The sequence below is a fragment of the Dromiciops gliroides genome, chromosome 3, assembly GCF_019393635.1.
Source record: "Dromiciops gliroides isolate mDroGli1 chromosome 3, mDroGli1.pri, whole genome shotgun sequence".
Taxonomy (NCBI): domain Eukaryota; kingdom Metazoa; phylum Chordata; class Mammalia; order Microbiotheria; family Microbiotheriidae; genus Dromiciops; species Dromiciops gliroides.
Window position 1 is genome coordinate 87,060,983 of NC_057863.1, and position 11,107 is coordinate 87,072,089.

At 40.6% G+C, this 11,107-nt stretch overlaps 1 protein-coding gene across 3 annotated transcripts in view; it reads left to right on the top strand.

The window, feature by feature from the left end:
- RAPH1 (Ras association (RalGDS/AF-6) and pleckstrin homology domains 1) overlaps positions 1-8,712 on the top strand; it is a 130,328-nt gene extending 121,616 nt beyond the window's left edge. For all 3 annotated transcript variants that reach the window (XM_043991592.1, XM_043991593.1, XM_043991594.1), the window contains one exon: positions 1,242-8,712. In XM_043991592.1, the coding sequence (XP_043847527.1) occupies positions 1,242-3,194 (1,953 nt within the window). In that variant the 3' untranslated portion in view covers positions 3,195-8,712. The remainder of the gene's footprint in view (positions 1-1,241) is intronic.
- The last annotated feature ends 2,395 nt before the right edge of the window (positions 8,713-11,107 follow it).

The following is an 11,107-nucleotide window of genomic DNA, read 5'->3' on the forward strand; positions in this document are numbered from 1 at the left end:
TTTTCCTGTTACCTCGGTCTCAGATGCCCAGTGTGAAGGCCAGCAGAGCTAAGGTCTGCATATCCAAGATGCCTAATATGGGGTGCAGCTAAGGTCTGGGACTGTTCTTTGAAAGCACATTAACAACCTGAGTGATTCATAGAACCAAATCTTACCAACTAACCCTGTTATTGAGAGCTGTTTAATCCTAATTGTGATTGTGCTAATTCATTAGCCCTATGTTTCAGTTGGTTAGAAAATCCTTTGTAATGTGACATAATTCATGCTTTTTGATTGTCATCACAATTTAAAACCCCAAAGAGATCATGCCCAAATTATTTAAAAAGCAGAAAAAGAAACAAATATTACCCAGGATATTTCTACATCATTTTCAGAGATTTTTAATCACATCCTTACATAATTAAATTAATTAATTGATGCATTAAATGATGGTGACTCCAGTAGCACTAAGGAATATTTTTTAAGTCTTCAGCAGATTTCCATTCCTTCTGGATTTCCTTTTCTCAAACCTGTTGAGATTATTCCCATTTTCTCTTTGCTTTTTTCTGTATGATAATGGTGGGGGTTTTTTGTTGTTGTCACTCACTGTAATGTTCATGAATCATTTCTTTATGTATTTTCCAGTAAAACAAATATAAGGAAAATGTCCCCCTTTTACCTGCATTGCTGGACTTCTGTGCATGTTGGATGCAAGTGTCTCGTACGAATACAAGTGTGTGTGTCAAGCTCAGCCCTGTATGACTGTGCACGCCTGCTGAATATTTTCATGCTCTCATATGTCAGCACACTAGCATCAAAAAGCCATCCTCACTCATCAAGAGGCGTCTGCTTGATGCGGATGCGATCATGGAATGAAAGGTTGTCCTCTCTTCTCATGACAGTTCCCTTTCAGGACAGGATGTGTGAAAGTAATAACTGCAGATCATAGCATTCTGCATCCTGTCCCTATCTAAAGTGCTTCCACACCAGGAAACCCTTTCCCACATTGATGGGCAGTCCAGCTATCTGCTGTCTCAGCACATTCTTAGACGCCTTTTCCTTCAGGGCCCTCCTCCCCCGGGGAGCCAAGCTTCCTCCTTCCTGTCATGTGATCTATCCATCTTCATCCTTTTGCTACATCTTCTTCATGCATGTTCCAGGCTCCTTTTTTTTTTTAAATAGATAAGCAAATCAGAACTGAACTTTATAACCTTTTTTTTTGTCTCCCTTGTCTCCCTCTTTTTTTTTTATACTCCTTTTAGGCCAGAATGGAGTCTTTGAACCGACCTTACACTTCACTTATGCCCCCTTTATCCCCACAAACTAAGACAGTTGCTCCCTATACTGCTTCACAGCCATCCCCACCTCTTCCTCCCCCTCCCCCTCCTCCCCCACCACCTCCCCCACCCCCACCTCCCCCTCCACCCCCTCTCCCCAGCCAGGCTGCACCTTCTTCAGCCTCCGCAGCCACGATGTTTGTCAAGTACAGTACAATAACCAGGCTGCAGAATGCTTCCCAGCATTCAGGACCTCTCTTTAAGCCCCCACCACCCCTGGTGACACAGCAAATGTCAACGGCCTCACAGTCAGGAAAGCCTCAGCTGCTGGTGCCTCCTAATGGGGTGGTTCCACCGCCCCCCCCTCCGCCCCCCCCTCCCACCCCAGGATCAGCTATGGCTCAGCTCAAACCAGCCCCATGTGCCCCATCGGTTCCTCAGTTCAACCCCCCGCCTCCACCTCTGAAAATCCATCAAGTCCAGCAGAATGTTGTCCAGGCTACTCCTCCTGCTCCCCCACCCCCACCTCCTGTCCCTGCACCCCCACCTCCTCAAGCCCCTCCCAAACCCCTGGTGACTCCCCCACCAACCAGTACCAAAACGGCATCCATAGCACCCCCATTCTCTGTTCCTGCCCCTCCAGCTCCCCCAGCAAAGAAGCAGCCAGTTTTTCCCATTTCCCAGATTCCACAGTCTCCTCCGGCTCTTCCTGGTCCAGTTCCCCCACCCACATTACCCAAACAGAGCTTCTGTGTAAAGCCCCCTCCTTCTCCACAGTCTCCAGTGCCCTCTGTTGTGAAGCAGATAGCCAGCCAGTTCCCAGCTGCCCCCACCCCTCCTCCATCAGAGCCTCCACCCTCAAAGCCTGTGCCATTGAGTGTGACGCCACAGTCTCCCCCTGCTGTGAAAGCCAAGCCTAAGTGGCAGCCCAGCTCTGTGCCGTCCCCCGACTTTCCTCCACCTCCACCTGAAAGCATCCTTGTCTTTCCACCTCCGCCAGCAGCAACACCAGGGGTCTCTCCCACCCCTGACAAAATGGGATCTCCAGTCAAAAAGAGCAGCAAGACTTCTAGTCCAGGGGGAAAGAAACCACCCCCAACACCCCAGAGAAACTCCAGCATCAAATCGAGCAGCTGTGCAGAATATCAAGAGTCTAAAAGACCTTCGGTTGACAGCCTTGTTAGCAAATTTGCACCTCCATCAGAACCTTCAGGGTCTCCCAACAAGGAGACTCCACCACCTCCTGCAGCTCCACCAAAACCTGGAAAACTCAATCTCTCTGGAGTCAGTCTACCCAGAGTTCTCCAACAAGGAGGCATTTCAGCAAAAGTACCCGCTATGAGTGGACCTGGTAAGGACTCAGTGGTCGAATTTCCTTCTCCTCCTTCAGATTCTGACTTTCCACCTCCTCCACCTGAGATAGAGCTTCCTCTGCCACCAGTAGAGATTCCATCAGTATTTTCAGGAAACACACCTCCGAAAGTGGCCGTCGTTAACCCTCAGCCACAGCCATGGTCTAAAACATCAGTGAAGAAAGCCCCTCCACCCACGAGGCCCAAACGGAATGATAGCACCCGCCTCACACAAGTGGAAACCACAGAGCAGCAGGTGACTGCCACAGTCATTCCACAAGTGCCCACTTCTCCCAAGTCCAGCCTCAGTGTCCAGCCAGGATTCCTGGCTGACCTCAATAGGACACTGCAACGGAAGTCCATCACCAGGCATGGCTCCCTCTCTTCTTCCCGGATATCCAGAGCAGAGCCAACTGCCACCATGGATGATATGGCATTACCGCCTCCACCCCCTGAACTGCTGTCTGATCAACAGAAGGCTGGCTATGGAGGTAGTCATATCTCAGGCTATGCAACATTGCGGAGGGGGCCGCCTCCTGCTCCCCCCAAAAGGGACCAGAACACCAAGCTCTCTAGAGACTGGTAGCCACTATAGAATTCTGGATAATTCTTCAATCAGTTCATCTAACCTGTAAATTGGGGTGTTCAGCACCTCCTTGTGTGATAGATAATGTGATCAAAATGGTATTCAGCTGTAGCTAAGAGTAACTGTATACATTCCCCTCATCCCCCATACTTAGTCCAAAAATGGGTTGTGTGTGTTTTGGGTGGGGGGTGTGGAGGGGATGTGTGTGTGTCTTATCCCTTGATGTTCCTTTTTTTCTTCCACATGGATTGGACCAAAAACCTTTCTTACTTTTCTGCATTTGAGGTATTTTGTAGTGTCTGTCCCTGTGCAATGAGACTCCGTGCATGTTTTATAATATATATTGAGTAGATTTATGATGGGACATTTCTCACAATTATAAAAGACAAGCAGAATGTTTGGTCTATCTAGATTGTGTGAGTCTTCACCATCAAGCATAGCAAGGGGGGCATTGTAAGCCAGGTAAAGAAGCCTAACATCTCGAGAATGATAATGGTTCCATGAGGGTTTGTGTGACCAGCTGCTTAGAATGTAGACATGATACAACCAAAACGTTTTGGCTGTCAAAACTCAAAGACAGGAGATCGTATTTGGTGATCTGGAGTAAAAGAAATTTCTGCCACAAGTAGCTGCCTATGTGGCATTCTGTCCCTGAGAAGATATGCGATAAGTCACCTGTTGATAAGCTTTGTTCATTTTACTGTTAAGTAGGAGGACCATTTCAGTCCCTTCCTTGAGTTTCATGAAGCTTTAGATCAAGTTTGGCTCCATGTTTCTTTGTTTTGATTCATTAGGATATTCATGATATTCATACCAACCTTCTAATGATGTTGACATGTTCCAGGATACCAGTTGTCCTGTAGACTGTGTGTTCTGTGTAGTTGTATGTAATACATATCTCTACATGATGTGCATAGAATCATACAAATACATCGCTGCCCAAAACAACATCTCCAGGGAGAATAAATACCTCATACGTTTCTGCTGCTCTCCTGAGTAGGAGGAGAGGGGTCATCATAGGAAAGTTAATTTAAGCTTCTAATTCTTTGTCCTTTCTGGCATTAATGAATGCATAAATCCACAAACACATCTGTATCTTCTATGGAACTTGAGAATATCATTAGACTTCAAGAGGGAGAAAAACACACATCAGAATCTTGGCTATAAATGTGAAGGCTTGTCCAGCTACCAGATAGTGATTGGAATATCAAATTATGAATACCTGATATTGATCACCTGTTGTGCCTGTGCAGCACAGCATGAAATCATAGTGGAATGGCTCCAGATCTAGTGGTGTTTTCCAAGTTTAACATTGTTCCATGTCAGTTTTTATTGGGGGGGGGCAGGAAGGAGGAAGAGAGGAATCCTGTCCTGTCACCCCGATCTTGGGGAGCAGGAGTAGCTGCTTTACACAGAATACCATATGCCTGCCCAACAAGCATAAGCAAATCAATATCAATGAAGAAAAGATATTCATATTTGTAAAGATGAAAATAACAAGAATGTGACCCTAAGGAAGAAAGAATCCAAATACTAGTTTTCTTTTGGGCATAAGATTGAGCAAGTTTCACAAAAAAATTTTAGTGTAATAACATCCCCCCCCCCTTAGAAAGCAGTGCCCTAAAGAGAGTAAAAGTGAAATGAAAGTAGCACCTCCATTATCACATCACCCTTCTCCTGGGTTAATATAGTTTGAGCAATAAGACCATTGTGCATTTTAAAGCAATGATACTTTTAAAAGCCCCCCCCTTTTTTTTTGTATTTTCAATTGTTCACAAAATTTCCTGTGTTTAACACTTATGTGCTTATGAAGTGTCCTTAAAAGCATTTGCATTGTTGATTCTGAAGCATGCCCTGGTTTAGCCAGCTAACACCGCCTTCTAGAAGGTTAAATTATGTTATCGTCCATGGGTGCTGCTGTCATTTTTCACAGCCTTCTACCTGCAGTTTTGTATCGTAAGGAACCCACCCTACTCAGCTCTTCTCAGGTGGAGGAAGAACAGGAATCCAAATATCTCTGTTTAGTGCTGGGGTTAGCTGTGATGTCAGGCTTTTGTGAAGTTGGACAGAGGACGGTTTTTTCCCTTTGAAAAATCAGATCTCTTCTTTCGGTTTGGACAAGACTCTAAGAAATAATATTCATTCATCATTCCTGTTACATTCATTGGGATTCCCAACTTTTTCTGCCTTCAACACTAGCCAATAATTGTCACTCATTTTCCCTTGAGACCAAGGGCCCTTTGAATGAATACTGATGGAAGTTTTTGGAGGCAGAAATGATGCTCTAGACCTTTGGTAAGAACACACTGAAGCTAGGAATTAGAATTTTTTTTAAAGCTTTGACAGTCTTGGTTGAACTATATAGCCATTTCTGTCTTTGAGGAAAAATATAACACAAACTATCAACTTAAAGCTTAAGTGTTTTCTTATTTGGATGCAGGAAACAACTGAATTACAAACCAAAATTAAAGTTAATACGCTTTGAGGGTTTGGATTATTTTTCTAGGTTTTGTTTTAGTTTTGTTTGGGGGGTTTTTCGTTTGGTTGGTTTTTGCTGCTGATTTTTTAAACCATTTTTTCCTCAAGGGGCTTTTGGAGGAAGATTGGGGGTTCTTTAAAAAAAACACCTCAAACCTTTGATTTTGGGTATTTTTGTAGCCTTTCCTTTTTCTCTGTAGGTTCAGGGAAATATCTACTGCCAGATGACACTAGTACTGTGCCTTCCTTTCACTGCCTCTGCTAACAGTTCCAATCCAGCACCCTTTTTCCAGACAAGGAGAGAAAGCTGGAAATCTGGCTTGGCAGCACTGACTCCCAGGACCTCAAACAGTTCAGCTTTAAATTACTGCTTTAGAAGGCAGTGCAAACTGGTGGTTATTACATGTACTAACCTGCTTATCACCTACAAACTGTACCATCTAGTTTGAAGTACAGCAGGATCAATTCTCTCTGGTAATAATGTAACTTATGTGTTGTTTTTTGATTTTGTTTTTGTTTTTTACTTAAGCATGTTAATGTAAACATTAAAATATTCAAAAGATACCATGGGATCTGGTCTTGGAAATTGGCATCACATTTTTTTTTGCCAGTGTCTTTTGGTCAATGGAGGGAAATAATCTGGTTTCTCTATTCTCTCTATTTGAGACAAGTAGATTCTAAGGTTGCAGTAGTTTGCTAATTAGAGCATAATTTGCAAGTTGTTGCTTTGTTTTTTTAAGTGGGAAAAATAAGTCTGAAAAAGATTACTGGGAAAAAGAAAATGTCAAGCTATGCCTTACATTGATACTTGATTATTCTTAAAATTCCTTGTGCATTTTTAGCTGTCTTTAACTTTGACTCCCTTCCTAGGAGTACATTTGCTGAAAACCAGGTTATGATTCAAACTTGAAAATACTCCTTAGTGAGGTTATTTTTTCATTCAAAACAATATTATACCCAGAATGGATCTGTTTGTTATCCACAATGAGCTCTTACCAAATAAATGTGCAAGAAATATTTAGGGAAAATGATATTTATTATATACTGCAAGGAAGTCGGGGACCCAAGGTAGCAACACTAAGCATGTTCTTCCTCCTTGTGATTGACTGCAACTGCTACAACCTACTATATGTATATAAATACCTTCCATTACATAAGTACAAATGCAGCAGATATGTTATAGATTAGTTTTCCCTGCCGAAGAATGAGTGAGGGGAAAGGCCTTTTCCAAAAGCTCTGGCCAAATCGTACTAGGTTCCTGAGAGAGTTTTTCCCACCTGTCCTTGGTGCACTATTCCCCCTAGCTACCACTCCACACCCCCAAAAAACAACTGAGATAATTTCCTTTCCTGGTTTGCCCCTCTCATTTATTTTAAAATTTAATCAGTGTTTGATTATAGCAAGTAAATCATCCTATGAACCTCTACAATGCATCTCTGCCTCTAATGCAACAACACAAAAGATGAGAAGGCACTGATTTAACAACTTTCTGACGAGCAAGAAGGATCCACTTGAGACTGGGCCCAAAGAACAAATAAAATGAAAACAAATGTCTTCCATTAGAAATGGACAGTAATCCTTTAGGATACATCTTTCTCTGAACTCTGAAGAGAAAACAAGCATTTGGATTTTCATTCACCCAAACAGTATGCCATGTTCAGTACATGGCTGCCTATTAGCATGTAAGAAATTTAAATTTGTGTCTATATAACCGAGTATAAAAATAATTACATTACATAATAATTACATCTAAAGAAAAGCAATGATATTATTCACACCGAAATGTAAAGAAAAAAGATCTTACTTTGAGTTTCATGGATGAAGTAGTATGCCAAAATACTAACAAGAGGAACAACATTCTAGATATCAGTTATGTAAATTAATCCATGATGGCTGATGAAAGGAGGGAATAACAAAGAATAACATGGCTATTTCACTAGTTATAAACATTCCCCAAAAATGGAATGACTTCAGTCATGAGTATGTTGTAAGTGAGTTCAGGGCTGTCTACCAAAGATGTATTAAGTGTTAGGAAAGGCAAGTAAAAGGTAAAAGTATTGCATCTGGAAAAGATGATCAGCACAGAGGAATAAAACATACTTTGTGAAAATGAACATCTGAACGTTCTAACTAATTTGTAACTGAATCTATTCGCTCCTCTTAAGATATTTGATTTTAAAGAAAACCACAGTTCAATTTAAATTTCCTCCTATTTTTCTAACCTGATTAGAGGACTGGCATTTGGAATAGTTTAACATATTTGTAAACTCACATTTCAATCATAATTCCCCCAAATTATTTTTATCTCTTAAAAAATATCCTTAAGAAACAAGCATTTAAGTGGATTATTTCCCATGGTTTTTGTAGCTTCATTTTGTTAAGTCAGTGGATTTCTGGACAGAGATGCACATTGTCATTAGTCTGTGCAAAAGTGTGTACTAGATGTAAATACATTCATGTTTACCGCTTTTTAAAGAAATTGCACCTTTTATCTTTAAATGGGATTGCCTCCCCCATTTCCTACTCCTCCCTCACCCCGACCCCTTAATCCATATTTTGGGGGGTAGGCTCTTAGAAACTCTGACTTCTACAGTTTGGGAGAGCTTTGCCATATATAAATATATATATATAAATATATATGTATGTATAAATATACTTTTTTAAGCATGGGAGAGAGGACAAAAGGAACTGCATTATAAAGTACCCAATATACAAAAGAATATGCACAATTCAATAAGGATGTAGTTAAAGTCAATATTTTTTTGTCTTGTCTTTTGCATAACTGTATGCTCTTATTTCATAATGTGCCTTGCTCCCTGATTGTGTGAAAATATAGAGAGATATATTCAGTACTACTGACCATGTTTTCATTATACTGCTGGATTAAGTTATTTTACTGAGTCACTCTCTTGCCAATTATTGTTAGTAAACTATTGTAATGGCTTAGGATGGTGGTCATGAGGTCAGTGTAAATTTTTTTTCATTTACATTTCCATTATGTAAGTTTACTGAAACCTTAATAAAATATTGGCTTAATCTATATATGGGTTTTTTTTCCCCCTCAAGCTGATCTGCAAGCATTCACGTTCCTAAATGGCCAAACACCTGGTCTTTCTTATACCATGATTTTAAGTAAGCTATTTTTACTCACAGGTTAATTTTTTGCTTTTCTAAGGACCCAGTAAGCATGCCCTTTAGTTGTTTGCCAATAACAGGTTATACATAAATATAAATAGACATCCTGGAATAGCAGCAGTCCCTTGCATCAATTTTTGTTTCCTAAAGTTGAGAGGCAAGTGGGAGGTGGAGGAAGGCAGTGAGGGGAACCACTCAACATTAGGAAAGGTTAACCTAAAAGTGTTAAGCCCTCAACGTCACTAATTAATACAAATTAATTTTATTTGAGAAAAAAAAAGCTTTTATGTACTTGGGTCTTACTAGTTTTCTCTTAATATAAGCATATTGACCACACCACCTTCAGTATCAAAACATTTAGATTTTCCCAGCTTTTTGTCACCTAGAAGCTAGAAGAAACTAGTCATCTAGTCCATATTGAAGATAAAGAAATTGAGGCCCATAGAAGTTTGTTACTTGATCTTGACAGCCAAGAGTCAAATAAGATTGTCTGCTACTTTTTTTTTTAATTATTTTATTTTATTTTTTTGGTGGGGCAATTAGGGTTAAGTGACTTGCCCAGAGTCACACAGCTAGTAAGTGTCAAGTATCTGAGGTTGGATTTGAACTCAGGCCCTCCTGAATCCAGGGCTGGTGCTCTATCCACTGCACCACCTAGCTGCCCCTGCTACTCTTAATATAAGCCTGAAAAGGGTATTTAGCCAGTTTTACAAATGAGCAAATAAAGCTTAGAAGGTTTAAATGACATCCAGAATCACATAGCTACCAAGTGTCAAACTGGATATGAATTCAGCTTCTTCCAGACTTTTATGGTTTCCTTTTTATGTTTTTGTTGTTGTTTTTGTGAGGCAATGGGGGGTTAAGTGACTTGCCCAGGGTCACACAGCTAGTAAGCATCAAATGTCTGAGGCCGGATTTGAACTCAGGTACTCTTGACTCCAGGGCTGGTGCTCTATATACTGCGCCACCTGGCAGCCCCTCTTCCAGACTTTGAATGGCTAGTATAGATATTCAGAGAATTGTATGTGACCTTAGACAAATCAGTTTTTCTGGGCCACAGTTTCCTCATAATTAAAATGGGATAAATTAGAATATATGATCCTATGAAGGTAAGTGTAAGACAGCCCAGGTTCATACTATTTCTCAAATAGTCTCTTTTGATAGCCTAGTCAGAACCCTTTAAATAAAGCCAGATTAAATCTTTGAACACCTCCTTTCCCCAATAACTAAAAGCTGCTTTGGATATTTGTTAAGGAAGTGACCAGAGCTTATATTTTGACAGTATGTTAAGATAGATATAACCCATAACCAGGCAAATAAGGAGATATTAAAATTTTAAACAGGTTAAATTTTAGGAAAGGGAGAGATTATACTATACACTACCATTTTTGTCAGATCCATAAGTGCCAATTTCTATTCCACACTTAATAAACCAGATTTAGGAATGTTGAAGTTTTAATGAGATGACTCCAGAAGACTCCTTTCAGAATTAATCTATGCACCCAAGTCAAGTTTCTATGAAGACTTGAGCATATAGGTAAGGGCATAATATGTCTCCTGCTAGTCCCCTTCACATCAAACTGCCCAATACTTCTCTGGGCCTTTGGGTCTTTCTCCACTGCCTGCAGTACATCTTCTCTTCCAATACCAGCTCAGGATTGACCTGTTTCCCAAGTTTTTAGTGCTATCTCCCCTTTTCAAATACCTTGTGTTTCTATGTATGTAAACTCTCGGTAGGACAGAATGCTCCTGGAGGAGCACATCACTTTTGTCTGTCTTCTGCCAACACATGACTTGGTGCCACCTACATGAAAGGTGCTTTAAAAATGTCTGTTGAACATAGATTCTAGGAATCTAGAGTGAAGACAAAAGAAAAGTAAGTCCCCTTTATTCTACTATCATTTTTTTCCAAAACCACTTATCTCAGACTATAAAGATGACCACTACTGACAGGTGCTCAAACAGAACACCAGTTTAGATTTTGTCTCCAAGACTCAAAAGGGATAGGCCTGAAAGACCCAGAAGACTAGTGTTATTCAATCATTATCTAGCTAATCTGTTCTAACACTTTTTCTTACACCTCGCTGAGTGCCAAGAATTAATCAGTGCTTATATGAAACACATACGTTTGAAAATTTTAGTACTCACCTGAACCTGACTTCACATCTCCAGAAGAATTGGGGATCTAAGACAGGCAAAGCATCATGGTGGAAAACCTAACATCTGAGTCAGTTTTCTCATTTGTCAAATAAAGGCAATAATACTACTTCATAACTCACAGTATTGATGTGACTATCAGA